General features: G+C 42.6%; 1 protein-coding gene across 2 annotated transcripts in view; it reads right to left on the reverse strand.

Moving 5' to 3' along the window:
• Positions 1-24,620, reverse strand: part of nav3 (neuron navigator 3) — a 237,103-nt gene that overhangs the window by 21,706 nt on the left and 190,777 nt on the right. For both annotated transcript variants that reach the window (XM_069671283.1, XM_069671282.1), the window contains 13 exons: positions 23,722-24,034; positions 21,764-22,490; positions 20,122-20,547; positions 19,256-19,297; positions 16,315-16,472; positions 15,931-16,125; positions 14,964-15,016; positions 14,104-14,127; positions 11,619-11,642; positions 11,338-11,415; positions 5,599-5,682; positions 4,480-4,591; positions 2,392-2,516 (listed from right to left, as the gene is read on the reverse strand). In XM_069671283.1, coding sequence (XP_069527384.1) covers positions 2,392-2,516; positions 4,480-4,591; positions 5,599-5,682; positions 11,338-11,415; positions 11,619-11,642; positions 14,104-14,127; positions 14,964-15,016; positions 15,931-16,125; positions 16,315-16,472; positions 19,256-19,297; positions 20,122-20,547; positions 21,764-22,490; positions 23,722-24,034 — 2,361 coding nt within the window. The remainder of the gene's footprint in view (positions 1-2,391; positions 2,517-4,479; positions 4,592-5,598; positions 5,683-11,337; positions 11,416-11,618; positions 11,643-14,103; positions 14,128-14,963; positions 15,017-15,930; positions 16,126-16,314; positions 16,473-19,255; positions 19,298-20,121; positions 20,548-21,763; positions 22,491-23,721; positions 24,035-24,620) is intronic.

The raw sequence follows: 24,620 nt of genomic DNA on the forward strand, positions 1-24,620 counted from the left end.
CGAGTCTGATCATTGCTCTAGCTGGGGATGCTACACACACCATGCAGTGAAGAAGAAGACTTGAAACTAGTGATTGTGACTTATTAGGAAAATGCTTACTGAGGTTTTAAATCAACCAGGAAGTACGGTCAGTTTATCACACAAGCAATCAGACTGCTTTTTGCAACCAGTGGAGATGCCTCTTCTGGCCATTAGAAAGATTGCAGATTTACAGCACTTGAGCATTGGCTTCACTTTTGAAATCAAGAGGCTACATCTCCTTCTGTATTAATTCTATGGAGAGAATTAGCTTGAGTTGTCATTGCAGGAATTAAAATACTTGAGCTGTAGTTTCACTGGGGGCTTTTTTTTCCAGCTTCTGCAGAGAGATGAGAGCTCAGATATCAACAACAGAGAAGCAAACCTGAGTCTGTGTCCAGCTTAAGGCCGCATCAGCAGATCAGACGCTTGCCGGCACAAAGTCCCAGACTTATTAAAGGACACGCTACCTTCATTATTCCATCACTTCTGTTAGCATGATCTCCTGCTTTTCTGCTCACTCTTCACATACTTCATCGCAACCTCAGTTGAACTCTATCTGTGTCTCCACCGATGTGTGCGTACAGAGGCAGAATTTATGCAAATGAATAATTAATTGCTGCTTAAATAAGGGATTGATTTGCATTCATGAGCCTGACTTGAATATTTTTCGGGGTCTCATTTAACATAGCGGGCTAAGGTGTTACTCTCTGCGGTGAACTTTAGCATGCATTTCATTTCAAGGGCAGGCGTTTTGCATTGCAGCAGAGCCTGGAAACTGGCTCTGCTGCACTTTGGCTGAGACAGAACTTCTAATATGTCATGTGTCTGACTCAGGGGGCTGCAGCAAATAACAGCTCTCCAGCCAGGGACACACTGAGCTGCTACTGCAGAGTGAAGCACAAAACATCGAAAACAGAGAGACGGGCAGAGGGAGGGGAGAGCTTATTGGTGTGGATGTGTATTTTTAGATTCTGAGGCTTTTTTTGTGGGTATTTGAAAACGTAGTCCTCAGTACATCGGGAAATAGGAGACATTAGGTGTTGCATAAAGTAAATGTGGCCTAATTGCATCCTGAAAACAGGTACAAGTACATCTTGAGCCACCAAGGAAACCAAGTTCCTGTTTTCCCCAAAAGAGAAAAAGTTATTAACTTTGCAAAGTCTTTGAGAAACAGCCAAACTTTAGTTTAGTTACTGATTGCTTAAGAGCCCTCAAAGGACCATTGACAGTAAATGTTGAGATAAGTTAAAGTGTTTTTATTCTGCACAGACTTTCACACTTGTCGAAAAATCATCCAGCACTTCACTTCTCTAACCTGTAACCCTGATTTCAAGCTGAACCTCAGTATCCATGACGTTAGTGGCCATTTTACTTCTTTCCAACCTAATTTGCATGCTGTTGTTTGACCTGCAAAGAGCGTCTCAAACGTTAATTGCACGGTTGTTGACTCCTCTGCTCGACCCTCTGTAAGCCCTTACTGCTGGATGGCACCTCAGCCAGGCAGCTGACGCCATCTCAGCACTGTAACCTGGCAACGAGGATGTGATGTCAGACTGTGATGCTGTGAAGCAAGAGGTGAACGGATCATCTATGATAGTGTGTAGTTGACTCATTAGAATCCAACCTCCAAAGTATTCAAACACGTGATCTTGAAGGTAAGTGGTTCATTGATCAGAAGCAGTGATTGCAAATGTGCAAACACTCACTTTAACACCATGAGGATGAAAGAAGGAAGAAGGATGCAAACACAAGTCATGGCAATGCAAATATATTTCTTGTTTGGGATAGAAATGTGCAGACTTTGAGACTACTATATTTTCATCAAATACAGAGCTGCTTTAACCAAAGCCAGCCCTCTTAAGTGCAAGCTTTTGTTTATGCAGGTACAGTTAAAATCTTCTCCCTTAAAATGTGGGGCATTAAGCTCTTTCAATGATTGCAACAGCACAATAAGCTTGATAGAATACATCCATAAATATGCCTTCATTTTTGTAAAGAAGACATTTAATCTTTTAATGCAGGCATATTGAGTATATTTGAAATAGCTTAGACGCAGCTGAATAATTCATATGTTTTGAATTAGAAGCCTTTAACACCAAATCTGCCTCTTTAACTGTGAGAGTAAATATAAGGCTTCTGATGTCTGAATGGAGAGGTTTGACACCAGGTTACATAACCTGAAGATTCACTGACATACACTTTAAAAGTAGCAGAGTGAAAAAGTCGAGTTATTTAAACCATTTATTTATTTGTGGGATTTATGTTTTTATATTTGGCATTTTGTGCAGATGATAAGTTCAGCAGTTTTCTCTTTTGTATGGACTTTGCAGCTTTCACAATGCTGGCCTACTCTTTGGTTCCTCCACCTACCCAGCTCTTCTTCTTCTTCTTTTTGTCTTCTGCGTCCTTGCCCAGACTGCCCATGCTGGAGTGACTGGCTGCGCTGTTGATACTGGACATGCTTTCTGATGAGTGCTGCCGTCTAATCCGCAGGTCTGAAAATGACAGACAGAATCTTTGTTAGTGTGCTGAAAGAAATCTTTGCACCTGAAATGCTGACTCATGTACTAAGATGTTATGGCTATCAGTTTTAGGCTATGTCTCCACGTACACAGGTATTTTTCAAAAAGTTTTTCCCTCTTTCGTTTAAAAAATAAAACCCTGTACACAAGCACAGTTATAAAAAATATTCCTGTACAAACGTAAACGCAAAAACACAACAGAGACACTGTCATGAGAATGCCACATGAACAGGCGGCGATATAGCCGAGTCAAAACCAAAGAAGAAAAAGAAAATCACAGCCAATCAAAAGTCTGAAAAAAACTAATGCCGGAAGTAGTGCACCCTGATGCCTCTGTTCCTCAGTGGACGAGTAACTGTACATATATGAGCAAACACGTAAACAGTCCTGTTAGCGAGGTTAGAAGCATCATTGCTTTTGTTACGTCCGTCATTTTGCAAGGAATGCCGCCTCATTTGTGACGCCTCACAAAGGCAATAAAGACGCACAGCCTGACGTCACGAGCCCCGCCTACACGTCTCCGTGTCCAGAGTTTTTACAACAGATCCATTTCAGATACCTAAAACGTAAAGCATTTGTGTGTGGACGAAAGGCCAAGACGCAGAGAAAGCTACGTTTTGAAAATAAATCGTATTTGTGTAGACATGACCCTAGTTGAAATGGAGTCATCCATAGTTACTGGTCGTATTAGATGTGGAAGATTAATACAACAGCAACACTTGTCACCACTTGGTAAAAGGCTACTTTGTGCAGCCAAACAAACCCATGTAGTTTTAATAAAGTCATCCAAACATTATTGCAATTATGATCCAACTTCATGCTACTTCAGAATAAAAGCAAGCCCTTGCTTTGCCAGTTGAACACGTTTTTTGTGTACTAGAAGCGGTAAGACTGTTTGCATCAGCAGCAACTTAAAGGGCCAGTTCACCAATTTTCAAGCTCAATCATGCTATTATGGGGAGCTAAGGCTTTTATGGTAGCAATTTCACTCTGTGCCTTTGGAGGATGCTATTCGCTTCTCCAATGGGCCCTGGAAAACCTCTGCCGGACTACGTAAAACATGTTATCTGGTGGAGGCCAGGGAGCTCGCTAAACGACACTTCCTCAATTTAGGACGCCCGCCTCCGATGTCGTGTCTCGTTCAAAATCCTCAGGTTTGAAATGTAGACTGCAGACCTGAAGATTAGACGGTATTAGATCCAGCGGTATATTCTCGTCATATTTCAGATTCTGTACCGCTCTGAGCAGCAAAACGGTTGTATTTCACCCCTGCGCAATGCATGCTGGGTGTTGTAGGAATGTAGACTGGGTGAAACCACGAGCTGTTTGTTCAACTTTCTCCATATCTATGGCGCCAATTTCAAATATTATTGCTTCTATTGATCACAGAGAACACCAGCTTCGACTGACAGTGGCTTTTTTCCAGGGGTGAATTGCTCCTTTAATACAGCTCAAATAAAGCTGTAAAGGAGCGAAGAGTAAACTGGGAAGCTGTTGTCAAACAAAACTAGACTGGGTAACATGCATGCAACGTTTCCAGTAAAGATCTTGTTTGAGTAGCTAAAGACGGTTGGAAGCCTGTGTGGCAAAATCTGACATGACCAGAATGGCTTTAGATAAAAAGGATCAGCTTCATTTCATGTAAGTTTTATGAACTAAATTAAAGTTCAGCAATCCTGGGGTTAGTGGGGCTTGAATAAGCCGCCATGTGGAGGTGGGATACTGGAAAGTGAATTTAATAAAACTGATGACACATCTGATAAAAATAGTTTCTATGACTAAGCAAAGTTTTTGAAACTGATCAGCACCTCAGGTACTCAGGGTTCAACCCCCCCTGGAGCCAATCAGGCTAAAAAAATACATCCAATCATCAAACAAAATCCAAGATCAGATGATTTGAGTTCAGTCCCACATCCCCTGCTGGTTTCTTCATTACCTTTGTGTAGGTGGTCAGGGCCATTGAGCGCCACCTGGATGGCTGTTTGTGCGTCTGTGTTCTGGGTCTTCAGCGACTCTATCGTCTCCCGCAACTCAACCAACTCAGTCTCCTGCAGAAAGAGAAAATCAGTTTTTAAACTATGACGCACCAAAAAACGGTTCTTCTTCTGGCCAAATGTGTTGGACTGAAAAATGAGCTTCGTCAGTGGAAGCAAATTCTTAAATTTGGCTTTGGCACAGCTTTCGGTGGAAAGAAATGAGAGACAAAAAGTAAAGGGAGGGTATTTTGAAGTCTCCCTGTGGATTTGCCCCAACCCAAGCGCCACCTGCTCAGAATAAAGGAAGCTCAGCTCTGTTGAACCAACACGATCAGATAGAGGGAGTCTCCTATTCTGCCATGCCCGAAACCCCACTGAGGGCTGCAGATAGGGTTTCTGCTTTAATTAAAAGTTGGGACAGCCTTGTTGAACAAAGACATCCCACCAGATCCCAGTCTGCTTTAATTTATGGGGGATTAAAAAGCTGCCAAGGCTCGTCAGCACTCTGTGTGTGTATGTGTGAACAGAGGGAAGCATTCATAATGTGTGGTAGGGATAGATCTTTGAACATATTGCTGCTCCTGTGTGATCAGTGCTTCAGTGCTTTTCGTTCTCTTATGATACCTTCTGTCGATAAAAAAGATGACTTGCAAGAAAACGGATAAAAATGGACCCTGGAGCCGATAAATTCTGGTGGATAGTTAGATAACACTCTACATGTAGATGGTTTATTGGGCCTTATGCTCTTGGAAAATGCTGACACCTTGCATATCCGTGCAAAACTGGAGGTTTTGTCCTTCTTGCAATGCAAAAAGTTGGTTAAATTTGGGAGTAAAGTTACAAAAATATCCCGGCAACAACTCAAACTTTAGCTGTGAAATGAAAACCTTTCACATGAACCGGGAACCTTAAAGATATCTTTTAATCCACAACCTCCAACCTCCACATTGATACTTTCCGCGGCGCTATTTCAATGTCAAACCCTTTTGCCTGTTTCTAATCATTTCTCCTTCCTGTAATCCTTCTCGCCTTGGAGTTCATATACAGTACATTTAAAATTCAGGTTTAAGCTCTTGTACCTTTTGTTCGGCGGTCATGGTGAGGCTCTGCAGGCGGCAGGTCATGTTGCTCAGGCTCTTCTCGAAGGCTGCCACCAGGTGAGACTGCAGGTGATAGACATGAGAGACATAAATTCAGCCTTCAGCTTCAGTCACTGTCATTATTTTTTCCTTGAGCAAGCTGTAAAAACTGCATACAAATTTTGAATGCAAAAGACTGTTTTATATTCTTTATCAAAAAACAAATACAGTTAACACAAATGAACTTTTGCATTTTTATAAATCAATATTCATGTTGAATGTTTTAAAAGAAATACTCCGTTCCGAAGAAAAAAACCCCACAGAGAATGAATAAGTTGGTCTGCTGTTTGGTGACGATAGCTTTGAAGTGAGTTTAAGCTTCAGCCAAAGACGACTGATGACCAAGTTTGTTTGCCCACCAGTCTTTAAAGAGAAATTTTTAAGCTATGCAATCAACTTTCTATTATTTGAATGTGTTTTTGAATCACGTTGGTAAAGTTTGTTTCGTTTTAAGAATTGTATACATATTTGAATTTAATTTCTTTTCGGAGCTTCTCCTTCCTCCTGAAACGAACAAACCGTTCTGCCATTCAAAAGTCAGACCTTAGCTAATCTCTATTTAGGGACGTGGATTTCCGGGAAGGCAAGTGTTCTGGTTTCCGTTTGAACTACACCTGTAGTCCGAGTAATATTGACCAATCACGTATCAGCAGGCTGCGGCATATGTAGGAAAAACAGTCAATGAGGAGAACAAAAGCAGGCGGAACGTAATCCGCCGTAATGACATCCCGGCTCCCATCAGCTTCATCTCATGATGATTTAGCTTCTTATTAATGTCTTTTAACAGACATCTGCATGCTAACAGCTAACAATCTGTTCTAGAGCTAAAGTTTAACTTGAGGTGAATTCCCTTGACGCTGTGTCGCGAAAGCCGTTCAGCATCAGATTTCCAGACTTCCTCGAATGCATCAGATCGATCCGACCTCCGCACAACAAACCAGCATTGTAAACGTTTTCTTCTCCTCTTGAGGACAGACCTGACAAAGCTTGAATTTTTACTTCTTACAAATCTGCATCATGATGTTGAAATAAGGACTCATTAATAACAAGTAAATCACAAGAAAATGGTCTTGACAGGAAGTCGTTTATCGCTTACGGCCCGGTCTGTTCACCGGTGTCCCCAGAGGCTATATCGTCTCAGACTATAGCCGATGGGATCCGAGATTGGACCTTAGCCACGATTGGCTGACAGTATTTGGAGTTACTGCTGTGGCCCCTCCCCGATGTGTGCGATCTCACATGGGGGAGCAGCCGCACTGAACAGTCACTCCAAAATGTAGAAAACATGGCTGCTCTAGGATCGGTTATTCGGCCTTATATGTACAAGCCAGAATCGCCAGGAGGTATCGGAACGGTAAGTTGAAATCTTGACGACGACTTGACTACAAGCTCGTGCAAGAAAGCAGCCCGAGGTGAAAGACGGTGAATGACGATTGGTCGATTTCAGTGAAAGCAAGGTTCTATGTAGAAACCTGCAGCTGTTCTGAATGGCCCCTTTCAGAGGCGACCTTTTTAAAAGTATAACTCTGGAAAAACACAAAAATCTAGCCCTTTATTTTCAGATCTCAAGGACAGGTTCACAGAAAGCATGTTCACAAAGGAATAAACAATCATGCATTTGAGCAAGCTCCAACAACGTCTTTCTGGACTGATTCCACCAAGTAACCCTCTGTAGATATCACAGAGGCACACAGATAACAAAAGGGCTGCCCTCAAAGACTTCATCTGTCACTTGAAGACACAGAGGCGACAAGCTGAAGGATAGCGAATGTTGGGCGACATCACGCCATCTGCTCTGCTGAACCTGCGTGTCTGGATCTGTGCATGTGTTTTTTGAATACATGTTTGTGTCTGGATGTCTGGTGCAGCCTTATGTTCATGGTTGTGTGTCCTTGTGCAAATCTGAGAGTGTAAAATCTGCGTGTGTGCTGCCAGCTCATCCTCTCATCCTTAGCGAGAGACCCTGAGACACCTGTCAGGCCTGGTGTGTCGCAGAGAGGAGGGCAGCCTGCCCAGACACATCAGACAATCTCTGCTTTACACACACACACACACACACAAACACACATATCAGATCACTTTCGAGGACTTTTTTTCTACTGAATTTAACAGCATTGTTCCAGTATGTGCAAGAGCTCTGTTTCTATCGTTGTGAGGATTTCAGCTCCCCAAAGAGTCGACAAAAACAGTAGCACCCCGAGCTGCCTCCTCCACTCTGCGTCCCTGGCTGAATCAGCAAAGGTCTTGACCTTTAGAAATGCCAACTGTTCCAACTCATCTCTCCAACGCCACATCTCTTTCCAACTCCACCTGCGAGCTGCGACTCAGCTTACTCCTGCCCACCTGTCCCCCCTGTGGGAGGCGCTGAACAGACTCTAACGTGTCCCATTGTTGACCCATCTGTCCTGCTCCTGGGGCCCGGCCCGAGAAGCCACGCTTAGCCACCGACCCCCCGTTTTTCTGACCATCAATCTGATCCTGGGGTAGAAGCTGAGAATGGGCCAAACCAGAGAACTGGGTGTGGCATAATCAAGGCTACAGCAGTCTAATCCTGCAGTTACTGCAAGGCTACTTTAATAAGAGCCGAAAAGGGGAGGGGATGAAAAAAGGAAGAATACAGCCATAATGAGGAACAGGAGAAGGGAGGGGTAGGGAGAGCTGAGCAGACAGGGAGATGTGACATGGTCAGGGTGACACAGTGAAGGGTGAGTAGAAAGAGGAAGTAGATGGAGAGGGGAGGAGGGGTGCCTGTGTGAACTCTTCAACCCGATTTAATGTCAGTCCAGACGGGATAAAGTATCCCCTTTACAGGCTGGAACTAAAATTACTGAGTGGTTCAACAGCAGCATTTGTTCCCCTAAATCCCTTTGACAGGATGTTGGTTTTACTAACTGCTCCATTTCAATTTAATCAAACGAATAACAAACATGAAGTTAATGAAAACGGCATCTGTGAGGTGTTCTTTATCAAACGGGATACTGCAGGAGCAAATATGATTTTAATACAGGAGATTTTTTTCTATGAGAGCAGGACAAAGATTTTGGCTTTGTAATCTCAAAGATCTCAGTTTCATTCACTTTTGGCGGCACTTTAAAAATTAAACATTAATCATTAAAATTAAATATTAGTATTTTTCTCAACAGGAACAACAAACTTTAGTCTACACACTGTAACATTAAGGTATTAAGGAATAGATGGGAGGGGAATTAGAGTTACATAATATCACATTAAGGAAGTAAGACGTCTCCTTCCTGAGAAGTTGACATTTTCAAAATGCCAGGTCTATCTTCTATTTGCACATCACAGCCTGAATGTGTGTAGCAGCCAGAGCATTAGTAAGTGTGTCTACCAATGCATAGGTTTCTTTACAAATGCATGTATTTCTGCATATGTTCAGGAACATAAATGATTAAGCCGTGTCACAGCGGGTGTCTGGTTTTGGACCGTGGGTGGAGAACATGTGAGAACATTTCTATTCCCCACTGGGAGGATAAGACGAGCTTGTAGCACCAGCAACCCAACATGCTGCCATGTAGATACAGTGTGATGCAGCTCCAGTACATCAGAGCCAGAGAGAGCTGGTTTTTTTTCCTCAAATCACAAGCCTCTAACATTCGAGTGGGAGCTGTAAAGCATGCAAGTGTTTGCTAATGGCTCCGCACAGTCAGGCATGAGAGTGGTAGCCTTTAGCACTGGTGTTTTGATGCAAAGTGACCCGCTAACGGGCAGTCAATGTCAACAACAGATGCAAGACACAAAGTCTCTTACTGAGATTTTTATCTTGGATTGAATAAAAAACAGAAGATCACAACAGGAGCTACACTAGCAGCAGAATCTCTCTCACACATGTGGCAGGATGATGACAATTCTGCCAGCAACTTTTGACAGCAGCTACAATCAAATACAGTACATAATGATGCTGCATCAGAGGCTCCTATACTAAATATAACAATATTGAGTTTTATAGATACTGCATGAATGCTAGAGAAAAGAATTAGGGCCAGGCATAGGAAAAAAAATGGAGTCAAATAACGGTCAAAAAGATTATTTTCAATTTCAAGATTTTACAAAGTCCAAGTTACGGACGCATACATTTCCTATCTGCACGTATGAACGTGAAGTTACAAGTTACAAGCTGTGAGTTACAAGCACGAATTTCTTATGCCTCAGCTAACCAGCCGATCGGCTCGCCTCCATGTTGTCCACTGACATATCTCTATTTACAGATTCTACATAGACATGTGGAATGACATGGATTTCCGGGATGACAAGTGTTCTGGTTTCTGTCTTTAGTGCGCTTGTAGTCTGCGAATATTGACCAATCACATGTCAGCAGGCTGCGGCGTATGCAGGAAAAACAGTCCGTGTGAGGAGCAGAAGTAGGCAGAACGTAAGCGGCTATCTGACAATAATTTAGCTTCTTATTAATCTCTATAAACAGACATCTGCAGCAAGTTCAACTAGCAATCCGTTCTAGATCTAAAATTCAACTTGAGAAAAAATTCCCTTGACACGAAAGCATTCAGCGTTCAGATTTCCCGACTTCCTCGAATGCACCAGGAATGATCGATCTGACCTCCGTTCGACAAACGAGCATTTTAAAAGTAATTGACTGTATCATAATAAATTCAAAGTAACATTTTGCTTGTAGTATCTGTGCCAGGAGGAAACAGAGAGAAGGAAGAACTTCAGAGTACAAAGATTTTTTGACATTTTGTTTGTTGTTGTCCAACATGTGTCGATTTACCAATATAAAAACCGTCTCACAGAATTTTATTACGCAGATAAAAATGTCTGGGGTGATTTAAAAATGGTGAGAGGTCTGGTTAACTCATTTCTTTTTTAATCCCATCCCACGACCCCAAAACCTGTGATTGGATTATTAACACAGTTCCCCTTATAGAGAAGTGAACATAACATCACATGACCAAAACAAACCAAAAGCTGTTTGTCTGTCCTTCAATAACTCTTAAATAAAATCATGTCCTTATCTTCCGTTCGTCAAGTTTTCCTGCCTTCTAGCTTTTCAGTTTTAGCTCTGCACAACTTTGCGATCAAAGCGTTGGACCGGGGCAAAGACCTTGTCTGCCTCCACGCTTGATCAGGCACTCGGCATTGTGGGTGGGGGGGAGCTGAGCCGAGTCGCACTCTGGAGTTTGTGGATCTATCTGCATCTCAGCACAAAGACAGCTTCGTCTGGGGGTTGGAGGTCTCTGTATCTCACTCAGTTTCACCCACGCATGACGCACTGGAGTCTAGATTCACTTATCCTCATCTCCCTGTTCTCTTTCTGCGCCCGTCTATCTCTATTTGATTCTCCCTGCTTGGTTGAACTTGGGTGCGGCTTCTGTTCTCGCTGAAACCCCACCAGCTGAGACAAAAGCGAAGAGACAATCCTCACTGTATGGCACACACACAAAAAACACACAAGACAACTTCCCATCTAAGGAAAAGCAAACAAAAACACACACACACCAACAAAATCAAACACACAAAAGCCCAAATACAGGCACGCTGGGTTCAAACACAGAGGAAAGGATTTAGTGGGCGTCTTAAAGATTTCGATTCCTTCCAGCGCTGCGATAGGCAACGCTTCCCATAAAAAGCTCTCTGACAGCAGGTTATCATGCAAATGAGCCGGCTGTTTTGACGCCGTCTTTTTGAAGTAAACAAACTCACATTGGCAGCCAGCTGAGACGTCAGGGTCGCCACCTTCTCCTGAGAGGCGTCCAGCTCCCGACGCAGCTTTCTGATTTGCTGTTTGGGTGAGAAGGTACAGGGTAAATTTATAGTAAAGCGCCTTAAAAGCATTTAAAAAATCTCACTGATTGTAAATCAAAGAGGCGTTGAACTTGCAACTCCCATGTTGATAACTTTGATGCAGAAACTGTGCAGTTACATGATAAAACTGTGTGAAAAGACACTGGGATGAAGTGTGAACACAAAGTGTGGGGGATTACCGTGGAATTTTGGACTGTTTGGCCCTTGATTGAAAAGAGAAGAGTAAAAATTAACACTATGTTGCATTCCTCCATCCAACAGCATGTACTGATGTGGCTGGAGAGAAAGAGGTTATCACAGGCCACAGCACTGGTTTCTTCATGGTTAGACTTCAAGCAGCATTGCAAAAAGATGTCCGTTATGTTTACCTGACTTGGGTCAAAGAGTATTTGCAAATACCTGATTTACTTCCCTTAAAAATTGATTAAAAAATTAATCTGACAGCAATATTAACATCTCTTCCTGTAGTAAAAGCCACAGACATGGAGAGTAAACACTTCCTGTATGCTTTTTCAAAGTAAAAGCCCGATCTGGAATTCTGACTCCCCTTGTTTGTATACAATGCTTTTATTTTTAAGTGTTTTCCGGGCCGTTGTTGTTTTTTTTTACTTTATTAGGCTCTGAAAATACCGTCAGTCAGTCAGTCAGTCAGTCAGTCAGTCACATACAGAACCATGTGTAAGGCTGACCCCGGCGGTCAGCCATAAATAAGAGCCCAATGCAAAAATATGTTCCTCTTTGGTTCTACTTTTAAAATTGTAAACGACGTTTTCTCCTACTTCCAAATCAAATATTCTCATTTAGGTCTTTTATTTGCTAAAAAATGACGGCTGGTTAAGGAAACCAAATGTTGCAAAAAAGGTTTTTCAGATCTCGAATAACGCAAAGAATACAAGTTCATGTTTAAACAATAGAATACTAATGTTTTAACTCAGGAAGAGTTCACGAATCAGTATTTGGTGGATGACCTGGATTTTAATTCCAGCTTTCATGCATCTTGGCATGCTCTCCACCAGTCAGTCACAGTGCTGTTGGGTGACGTTAGGCCACTCTTGGTGCAGCTCAGCTTTGTTCGATGGCTCAGGAGGTTTTCAATGGGGTTCAGATCTGGATTGGGCTGGCCATGACATGTAGAGAGAGATGCTGATTTAAGGAACATTTGGAGTCGCCTCTGGGGCGGCTGTGGCTCAGTGGTAGTTGGTCATTGGAAAATGACACTTAGATCATTGCCATCAGTGTATGAATGGGTGAATGTGACATGTAGTGTAAAAGCAGCTTTGAGTGGTCTGATGACCAGAAAATGCCGTCTAAGTGCATTTCATTTACCATTTAAATTTTTTCCGGAGCCGTATGTTGTTACAGTGCTAAAATGTGTACCATTTGTAACTAAAGAATGTTAAGATACAGATGTACATTAGTGTTATTTAAAAACTTCTCAACGACACTGACTATTAGTTTCACATGGAATAAAAGTGCCACCCCAGGTGGACTTTTGCCCTCCTCATACTGGGTCACCTCACTTCAACAGCACAAATCATAAAGTAGAGGTCAGCGTGTAGAAATGATGCTAGTGGGGTACAGGGTCAGATTTCTAATTGTTGTTCTGCTGTCCGAGCTGTTGTATTCGACATATTGAGAGTGAGAACAGGATGACTTCTTTACACTTTAGGAGATTAGATTTAACTGATTTAAATAGATTTCGTCATCTGCCTCAGAATGTGAAAGTGGAAAACATCAACTGTGAGGAGAATTTGAAGGCCAAAGTACGAGAAATGGATTGAGCACTACAGAGTGACTGTAATCCATGATTGTCAGGTTGCGCTGCATTAGTTGTCTTGTCAGGTCTAAAACAAACACCAGAGCAAATTTGCCAATACTCTTTGATCCAAGCTTAACTTTAAACTTCTTATAAATGAAGACAGAGAAACAGAAGTTAGAAAATGAAACCATAAATCTGTAAATCAAAGAAGAATCAGTGATAAACTGAACAGGATTGTTGAGGGAAAGAAAGCCAAAGAGCAGAGCATGCAGTACATACTGGATATAAAGTGTAAGTATTTGTAAAGAGTAAATGATGTGAAGCACAGTAAGGTTTTGTGGTTATTTATGATCAAGATGGAATAAATGCAAAAGATATACAGGTAATAAAAAGCAATGCAACATAGGGTTAAACTGCTTTATGCTTAACCTGATGCCTTTTTTCCACCATCACGTTTCTTATGTACTTTATGCTTCAAAATGGTCGTCCACAATAGGCCAAGTGTAGCTGAACAAATATCACTGTTTGTGCTTTGATTGACATATACGGACTCTCTCTGATAATAGATGCAGTGCAACAAGAAGACACACAAACGTAGAGATGCACAGACATGGACAAACAGCCAGCAGTCACCTGAAGGGCAGCAAAACATGCGTATGACATGGAGGTTGTGTATCCCAGAGGAAACATCCGGTAATTTAAACTAAATAGGAAACTTTTCCTCCTCCCAGCTGCTCACAAGCAAGGCACCTAACACCCTCCCGCATCCGCAGAGCTGCTCAGAGCCAACACAGCAGCACCACAGCGGCTACAAGGTGTATATGTCTGTAACTGTATGAATGTAAAGCAGGAAGATGCCAAAGAGAAGCAGACATGCAGACAGACGGAATATTACCCATCCTTACCTCTGAGTGTGCTTTCTCCTCCGTCTGTAAGGGAGATGCACGCACAAAGAAAATATCAAGAGATTATTTGCTCTGTGTGTTTAGCTCTTTTAAAAATGTCATCATGAGAAGTATTTTAATACCGCTGATGAAAATGATATAAAAGTCAACAAATAGGGAGAATTCAGTAATCAGATGGAAAACAACCACAAGACAAAAGAATGAATTCACCCTAAGGGAAACTTTATAAACAAAACTATCTCCATTGTTCATCCAGGCCTTTCCTCAGCAACTCCGCAATGCAATTAGAAACAGGCAAAGGCGGCTGGTAATCGATTCCTCTGCCTAAAACTAATCTCCTGCCTCACTGAACGTGAAGACTAAAGTGCTGTCTGCACTATTAGAAAAGCCAACACTTGTCCAGAGTCTTTTCTGCCAAAGTTAAGTTAAAAGCATGCAGCGATAAAAATGAATTTTTTGGTTGGCACAGAGTTTCTATTTAACTCTGTGCCATCCTATTTAAAAAATATTCCAGCTTTAAATTGATTGTTTTGTAGGGAGCCGTTTAGATAAAGCAAAGCAAAGAGATGTTCAGAGACTCATTAAAAACATACAAAACAACAGAAACTGGTTGGATAGTGAACGGAAAGAGGCTAAAAGGCCCCAGACATGAGTGGAACTGCAAAGTTTGGCTAAAGTTTTTCCATTATGATCAACTCCTTTTACATTACATGTAGTCCCTTCATATACGGTTTATTTAAAAAGTGATTGGAGCGGCCTTAACGATGAGTTTACACTTTGGTTTAGCAGGTTAAGGTATACAACACTCTACTGTGTCAGAGGTCTGTTAAATAAGGATGAAAAACTGAACAGCTACTTACCGCAGAGTAGAGTGAAGACGTGCTGGAGACCAGAGACAATGAAGAGCCATGGACTGTAGGTGGATATAAAAAGTATGACAGACAAAAGAGGTTAAATGCTTGACTGTAAACCTCCAGTCAAAAGCCTTGTAAACATCTCCATGTGGTGTTTGTCATGTGCTGCAAGACATATCAGGGACAACATCAGCAGTCATTTCCATGGCTGGGCCTGTCTGCTTTTAAACTGCAGTGTACCAAGGACAGGCTGAACAACACGTTTTCAGATTGGCAGGTTTGAGACGTCACAAACCTAAGGAGCCAATCCCGTTAATGGACGGGGTGACGCTATGCATATCATTATGTGTAACCTATGGCAACCACTTTGGCGATGCACGAGCCAGCTGTAACCCTCGCTGAGGTTTTTGCAAAGAACTACTGACTGCTACTATTCTTTTTTTTTCGGCATTTTGCCTTTATTATATAGGAAAGCTGAAGAGAGACAGGAAGTGTAGGGAGTAGGGAGTTGGGGAAGACATGCACCAAATGGATCGGCAGACCGGGAGTAGGCGATATAACCCAATCATGCAAAGAAGAAAAAGAAAATCGAGGCCAGTCAAAAGTCTGAAAAAATCTATTGCCTGAAGACTACCTGCCGCACTGCAATGTAAACATCTCTGTTCCTCAATATAGTGGAGTAACTGTAAATACTGTATATGTGTGAACATGTCAAAGGTCCTGTTAGCAAGGTTAGAAGCATCACTGCTTTTGTCACGTCCATCATTTTGCCTCATTTGCGACGCCTCACAAAGGAGATAATGGCGCACGGAGTTTCTAAAAGTCTTCACTCTGGCCGGGGTTTTACAAAAGATCTGTTTTCAGTGACCCAAACGGCGTCTGTGTGTGGACCAAAGGCCAAAATTCAAAGGAAAAAGCTTCATCTTGAAAGCTACCCGTGTACACCTAGACATGGCCTAAGAGTGTGTTTTACCTTCGTCAGTGCTGTCCCTGAAGGAGCCGGAGCGGCTGATGGCCCGTGGTCGATCCTCCAGGGAGGTTGCGCTGCCACCCAGTGGGTGACCCTCTCCGTACAGGTCAAAGGAATCCTGTGCAGGGATGCTGTTGGAGCGGCTCATGCTGGTGCTGCCTGGTGGCAGGTTGTACTGGCTGATGTTAGTGGGGCTCACTGCAGAATGGGAAAAATGCTTTTATGACTGCAGAACTTTCAATGTCACTCCAATGATTTTTATTTACCATTTGGTTTATTAAAATCAGAAGCATTATCGATAATCAACGGCTGGCGGGAAGTTGTATAGGCTCTATTTGTTTGAGTATCAAAACAAATCTTATCTACAAATGCTGATACAGTACTTACGCAGATTGGAGTAGTGGTATTTTCCAGTGGTGGTGCACGCAGCTCCAGGAGGAGACAGCGGGGACTGACTGCCTGTGTCCTGAAGCCCCCCTGTCGAATGGGACCTCAACCACTCCTTCCCTTCCTCATGGGACGTCTGCCGGGAGGAGGGAGGGTACCTGAAACCAACGAAGGCACAGTGAACTCAAGGAGAAAAGAAAGATTTTTGGAAGTCCAAGGAAGTGAAGTTTTGTGAAATTATGAAATGAGTGCAGAGTTAGATAATAGAGGCATGTGAGCAGATGGCAGAAACATGCAGCCACACCACACTGTCATACACGCACACACAGCTTTAGCTGCCAAACACACTGACACTGCCGTTCATCTCTTCTCTCCCCAGCTCCAAAGTGGCTCAGCAACAGAAGGCCCCCTTATCGCAGGCATGACAATCGGCCATATTTAATCCTCTGAGGATGATAATTGAGTTTGCACTCATCCCTTTTCAGCGCCGTCTTCCATCCATTGCCTCCATTACTACGCTTGTCACATCTGACCCTGCTCCAGTCCCCCATGCCTGTGCTTTCCGATTCTCTGCAACAGGGATTGGGTGTCTAAGAGTGTGTTGAATGGTGTGACACAGCAGCATTGGTTCCTCACTGGAGTTGACATGGAAAAGGCTGAAATATCCAAGGGTCAGGGTTTGACTTAGTATATTTAGTGCTTACAAAATGCCTTTAAGCTGGACCAATGTGCTTATTTATATGACTAAAGGGGGCAATTATAAATCTAAGCTCCTCTTGTAGGAAAAAGATGTTGCCGAGTTCAAGATGTAAACAGACAGCCGTTAGGATTTGTGGTCAGAAAAAGATGCTGAAAGGAAAACACTGTAGTCTGTACTGAACATCACATCCAACAGGCATAACATATAATATAAGATCAGATAGTTTTCGGTCCAAAAAGAGCACCAAATGCAATTGAAATGAAAGAATGGTTTGAAACCAGCATGCCTCGTCCAACCCATCTGCAGCAGCACTGTGTAATTGGCCAGAGAGGTTGTTCCCTGCGGAGGTCGTGGCACTGTGATGAATAGGTTATGGTATTTCTGTCTCAGTCCCTCAAGTCGAGGCTAAATTCAAAGTATCCATTCTACCGCTTCCCCTCAGCTAACAGAGGGAAAGTTATCAGAAGGTTTAGGCCATTTTTGGGGAGCTGAGGAAGAAATGCTCTGTCATGGCGAGTTTCTAACATCGTGCATGAGATGAGAGTCCGATGAGAATGCACAAAGAGTAGCAGACATAAAAAACACACATTCCTGCCTTTTTATCAGATGTAGCATTCATACTGCATTGGAATTTCTTTTCTCAGAGAGTTATATGTCATTATGACTTTTGTATCTGTGGTACATCAGATGAGAATGTGTTTTGTATTTTTACTCTGTGTATATTTCATGATGCACCCTGCAAAAGTCTTAATCTACAGCTCCTGCAGAGTGAATGCTACATGAGATAATCACATTTGCTAGTCTATCAGTGGTTACCAACCTTTTCATTAGTTTTACTCCCAAAGCGGTTGAGCTCAAGTATCCTACATCAACATGTGTTTTTATTAACACTTTTGATGCATCACTTTAAGGTAACTTTTAGCTAAATGTTTTTTTTCAAAGCTTTAAGCTAACTACTTTGGATGTTTATCCATTACTTTAAACTAACATTATGGTTGTAATAATTTGTCCATACCTTTTAGCTAAATGTTTCAACAACATAGTCAATGCTGCTATGTAGCCTATCCTTTAGTCATTATGTTTAGCAAACAAACTGTAGCTAACTTTAGCTGTAGGTATTTAAACTCTTTATCAATTACTTTTACATTGCACTTTTGTCCAAAAGTGATTTACAATAAGTGCAATAAAACCATGAAGGACTAAAGAGCTAAATAACTTTTAGCTTACTACTCAACTGTTTTAACTATACGTTTAAGCTTACTTTATGGTTGTAATAATGTATCCATAACTTTTAGCTGAACATTTCAACAATATATTCAATACTTTACACTATGTAGCCTGTCCTTGAGCTATTATGTTTAGCTAACAAACTGTTGCTACCTGTAACTGTAGTTGTAGGTATCTGATAACTATTACTTTTACGTTGCATTCATTTGGCAGAAGCTTTTGTCCAAAGTGATTCACAATAAGTGAAATAAAACCATCTTTTAGCTAACTAGCCTACTGCTTTAACTATAAGTTTAAGCTAACTACTTTAGCTGTTTATCCATTACTTTTAGCTAGAGCCAAAGTGCGTTCACACTGACAATTATGGGAAAATACAGTGTATTAAAGGTACCAAGATGGTAAAAAATGTGAGTGTTTACGTTGGAAACTTCTTGCCCTCGATGCCTATGTCGATTTAAATCCTGTCAAAAGTCACACACTATGCCAGCAAGTACACAGTGGCATGGCATGGCGGTGCACTAGCGGAAGTATCAGAATTAAGACAGCACATTTAAGCTAACTATTACAGATTAAGTATACAACAAAAACTCACTTTTTTTTAAGCTTAAAAAAGAGCTAGCTATATAATGTTTAGTATTCATTTTGAAACTGTTGATTTCTCTGCCTACTTACTAACTAGATAGTTTTAACTACATTTTAATGTAATTATAATTTCCATTTTTTCAAACAAATACAGGTTGTTTTTTGTTGACAATTTTTGCCAAATGTTGTTAAGCAATTGCAAAAACATAGTTGGTAATCACTGCTATAGACAGAGCCACACCATGCCCCCAAACAACCAAATTGACAGCACTCTTGTTATCAGAATTATTTTCATGCAAATGACAGTGACCAAATTGACAGTACACTTGTTATGAGAATGATCATTTTCATGCAGATGTATACTTAATAATCTTTGTGAGTGAAAAGAATAAGAACAGTTTAGAATAGGATCTGGCTGCAGATTTGTTGTACCTCAGTCCCTTTTTGGGAAGCGTGTTTCTGTCAAGAGGCATGCTGTTAAAAACACAGAGGATGAGTGAATTATATGAACACCAGTAAACATCTGTTACATTAGAAAAACACTTTGGTCACATTTTACAACCTCGACTTTTGACACACACATACACAGAGACACACACAATGGAGAAACCAAAGACATTACTAATGTTCACTGTACAACAGACAACAAATATAAAACACAGGTTATATCTAAATCCAATTGTTTCATTTTTGAGACATACAGCTTAACTAGTTAGGGAAATTAAACTTGTGCCATGTTAATTCTACTTTCTGTGATGTATTGCATGCACAGTCTGTGGACAAACAATGAAAAACCCTGATAAAAGAATTCTTATGGATATGAGAGCCTAAAATGATCTTTTAATTGTGGAATGTTTTTTGCATGTATTTGGACCAACAATTAATACTGCCTTGACACTAAGATTGGTACAAAGTCGAGGCAATAGAATATCATTATGGATCACTGAGTAGCAAAAGAGTGAGGCTTGAAAATTAATCATTATCAAGATATTAGTAAGCGAATTAATCTAGGGAAAGGACTGCTTCACGTTTGTCCTGACCGAACTGAACTATATACGGTTTGTAATGTATTTGAATTATGGTATTTGTTTCTTAAAACACTGCCAGAAAAAGAATCTAAATCATCCTAAACTGTGAGCTGGATGAGTGATTTTATTCTTATTATTATCTATAAATATTACTTAGGCTGTCCCTGCATTGTGGTCCTATTTATCAGGGAAGGAAGATACACGTTTTGTCTCTGTTCTCAAATGAAACAATGAATACGATTCTTCCGAATCGTATTCCCTGTTACTCACCCCTCAGACAGGGTGGACTTGACACTGCCGGTTCTTGTAACCTTGGGCCCGTGGTGGCCCAGCGGCAGATCAATGGACTCAGAGCTGGTGTGCAGACTGGTCATGCTTTGGCAGCTCAGTGTATCCTTGCTGCCAGCTGACGAGCTACAGGCAGGCCAGGGCCGAGCGTTGGAGGGCAGGGAGAGGCCAGAGGCCGGGCTGGAGGCCGGGGAGTCAGTGCACAGGTCTGGGGTTTTACCGTACAGTGGGCTACTGCCGCCACTCATGCCACCAGCGCTGCCCAGGCTCCCTGTGCCGGAGGAGGGCGAGTCCAGACTGGCCTGCCTCGCCAGCGTGCCGTGGGGGCTGCCCAGTACTGAGGGGCACTTGCCAGAGTCGGGCGTGCCCGGAGAGCTGGCCTTGCTGCTGGCTTTGGTACCAAACAATCTGGGGGTAGAGAGGTGGGTGCAGTCATTCAGAAACGCTCAAAGACAAGTGATGAGCATCTGTAAGATCCACACTGGAAAATCAAGGATTTCGGCATACTTTTAAGTTGAGAAAATTAGGTTATCTACATTTTAAATTGTATAGCTGCATTGGGCACACTCGTCAAAAAACCTGAGAATCAGTGTTGCAAAATGAAAAACAGTTCCTAAAAGCACACACCCCAGCACATTTATCCCTCACAGCAACCTCTTCTTCATTTCCTCGCTGAACTCTCAGTAATTTACATCGACACATCTGCTTTCACAGCTTCGCCCGTTTCAACCCTGTGACTTTAAATAACCTAATCTGTTAGGCCACTCAACTCAGTTCGCCTCCCACATATGTTCAGACAGCCTGCTACTCACACTGCTCCTGTCCAAGTCTGTCATCGCAGTCACATTAAGTATATATGTGACACTTTGCTGAGTGAAAAAAAGCTTGAAGACATGTAGATGAAACAAGTCGGCTTGACAGATCGGATGGGAAAGATGTTTAGACACGCCTGCCGATCGCATGCTTCTAATGAGTCAGGGATTGGCGTGCGGAGGATCTCCTGTCTCCTGTCTGTTCTGATCAACACGGCTCAGCTGGATTAGCCTGACCTGCATAAAAATCCTTCAACTTCAGGGTAAAGATATGTTGCATCTGCCGTGGCTTATCACCCACACGAGGGAACAATCTATGTAATGGAACCCCTTGGCTGTGCAGCTGAGTAAACTCGCTCAATCAACTTCTCTGTAAAGGCGCTGAAATATGATTTATTAACTGTCCTATATTCATCCAAACAGATCTAATATCTGAGATGACAGAGTAGCTCTCTCGCCACAGTGAGACTTTACCACTACAGATGACATGCTCAATAAATGCCTCCATCTGTTAAAGGAGTCTGTGGAACTGCCGGCATCAGGAGAACCTTGCTGCACCACAAACATCCATTCATCATAATCCTTAACTTCTGAAATAGATGTGTCGATGACATTGTCTTAATCTTTAGGAAATAATACCTCAGCTTAATATCCAAACCCAAGGCATGCTTGTTGAATTGTAAAAGCATAATTTTTTTCAAATAATCAAGGGACTGAAAAAGTATGTGATGAAGTGCTTGATTCACGTAGAAACACACATGGTGAGAGACAAAGACAGAACAGAAGCTGTAGGCATGTTTTGTGTGTCTGACCTGCGGAAGGTAGGAGAGGCAATATCGGGGTACTTTGAGCCCGGCTGCCTGAGGCCGGTTTGGCCCGTTGAACTGGACGTTGGGCTGGACTTTGGGGATGTGGACAGTCCTCCTGCCGTGTCCTGGTCTGACACCGCCACCTTCTCTTTGTCTGTCTGGTTAATGGTTATGGGACTGGAGCGGTCTGAACTCACTTTTCCGTCCCTGCGTTTGGCGCCTGCCTGCGTCGCTGCCACTCCTGCTGACTTGCCACTGACGTTTGAGTCAATGCTGCTGGAGCTAGAGCGATGCCCGCTGCGCCCTGCTGCAACCCCACTGGAGGATTTAGCCGGTCTGGGTAGCGAGCGGTACTGCAGGGTCACTTTGGAGCCGCCGCAGCTGAGGAGAATGCCGTCATCCTCGGGCTGTGAGCCATCCAGGCTGGTCTTACGCACACCGCCGATGCCTGCACCTTTGCCAAGGGCAGCTGAGGATTTAGGTGCCTTGCCCAGTGTCGCTGAGCCGCTGGCGAGCGTTGCACCACTGGAGGTGATTAGGGTACCAGTGGCACCCTGGATCTTCTTGTATCCAAAAGAACCAGTGGTTGGTGGGCGTCCTATTCCAGATGGAGGTTTCTTACCTTCGTCTCCACTACTCTTCCCAGCATCGGAGGGTGAGCGCTGGATGCCAGCAGAACTCTTGGAAGGTGCCTTCCCCTTCTCAGAGGCCTTGGCATCATCAGTTTTGCCTGTCAATTTGCATAAACACTAATTAGCACAATTACAAAAACATTAGCCTCAGCGGTTTCTTGGCCCAGCTCTTGTTTTTGTCACCTGTGTTGCCACAAAGCAGGAAAAGCCAAATTAGTGTATGTGTTGGCCAACATCCAGCTGCATCTAAAACCAATACTTAGTATCTGCAAAAAAGCTGCTGAACTTACTGAGTGGACAGAAAATTTAGGAGCAACTGCAAAGTCTCCAAGCAAAAGTATCAGTGAGAATTAGTGAGTGTTTAACCTTGTAAACATCTCCATGTGGTGTTTCTCATGTGCTACAAGACATATCAGGGACAACATCAGCAGTCATCTCCATGGCTGGGCCTGTCTGCTTTTAAACTGCAGTGTACCAAGGACAGGCTGAACAACACGTTTTCAGATTGGCAGGTTTGAGACATCACAAACCTAAGGAGCCAATCCCGTTAATGGACGGGGTGACGCTCATTATGTGTAACCTATGGCAAGAACTTTGCTGATGCGCAAGCCAGCTGTAACCATCATTGTAATTTTTGCAAACTCACTACTGACTACGTCAACGCTACTACTACTCATTACTACATTTCAAGCTAGCTAAGTTTCAACAAGTTGCCACTAAACGAGGGCAGAGACGTGTTTTGTTTTCGTGACAAAGAGGGCAGTTGGAAATGTGCATAGTGGGCGGGGCCTATGCAGATTCAGGAATTTTTAATGAGGGAGAAGGAGGAGATGTCTTGGGAGGATTTTGTACGGAAAAAAAATTATCAGACACAATTTATTTCAAGCAGAGCATTTTATATGTCTTACAACATGACTGGAGCTGCTCTTTAAATAATTTTTCTATCTGGAAGGAAATCAAGCTCAAAGACGCGTAGATGTTTCTAGATTGGTACATAAAGAGCATTCATTCATCACCAGGGCTGACTGAAAAGGAAACTAGAGCTTTTGATCTTTTGTTTTATTACTTATCCAATTTGGAGCACTTGCATCTGAATAAAACATCAAAGCTTGAAGAGATTATCTCAGGAAATTCCTACATGGCATATTTTATTTATAATTGGTCCAATAAAGGTGAAAAACAGTTTCTATTTTGGTACTTTAATGGCTGAACAGAAATATACTGTACGCAAAAAAATGCTTTTTTTGCACCCTTACAAAGTGTCAGCTGTATTTCAATAATGCATCTTGTTTGTTAATCAGTAAATTCATTGAAATTCAATAATCCTACCTGGTGATTTGAGGGCAGCAGACGCACCCTTGGTCCTGGGTGGCGTGATGCCCACCTGAGCAGTCATGCCCCTCCTCCATGAGCCCGTCTGTGACATCTGGGCCAGCGCGGCCGCCTTCTGATTGGCGTCCTCGTACTGGCCCTGGGCTTGAGAGGAGGAGGAGGAGGATGAGGAGGGCTTCCAGCGAGAGGAGCCGCCGCTGGGGTCCATGCTTGCGTCCAGCTCCTCCTCCACCTTCTTCAGGTCCTCGGCTCCGGCCCAGCTGCTGCTCACCTCCTGCCCGGCATTCTTGGACCTGCTGCCTTTCTGTGACTGGAGGGTGTAAATGGGTGTCAAAGAAAGAACAGACTTAAACAGATGGTTGATTAAGATAAGAAACCTGCCTGGTATGAGAAAAAAAATATTGGCTATCAGTAGATAATAGTTTGAAACATGCTCAGCCCTTAAGAGGAGTTATTTAAAAACACACAGTCACCATAGAGAGCTATAAGTCTCAGCTCAAACAGAAGCAGGGTGTGTGTGTGTGTGTCTGTGTACAGTCGAAGCTATCTTTGGATTCACCGATGTCCAGATCTCCTCTTTTGGGACGCATACAAACACACCCACACTGATAACTAGCCTACCTTGACAGATGGCCAGTCTCCCTTAGCAACACCAGAGTCTCTAAAGAGCCCAGTCTGTTGAGTATTTAATGAAGGGCCCAAGATACTTGGCAGAATACAGCAGAAGCCTGTGAGGAGAGCTGCGCAGTGGCCCTTCACTCTGCAGTTAAGTCCCTCAGCTGTGATTTAAGAGTTCACATACAGATTGGAATTCATGCTAAACAGACATGCTTATAATCGGGCATTTAAAGAACATATTCAGTCAGATCTGCCTATTTCAATTGTTTTCTCCATTT

The sequence above is a fragment of the Semicossyphus pulcher genome, unplaced genomic scaffold, assembly GCF_022749685.1.
Source record: "Semicossyphus pulcher isolate SPU_LCO1_2020_fin unplaced genomic scaffold, fSemPul1.0.p SCAF_20, whole genome shotgun sequence".
NCBI classification, from domain to species: domain Eukaryota; kingdom Metazoa; phylum Chordata; class Actinopteri; order Labriformes; family Labridae; genus Semicossyphus; species Semicossyphus pulcher.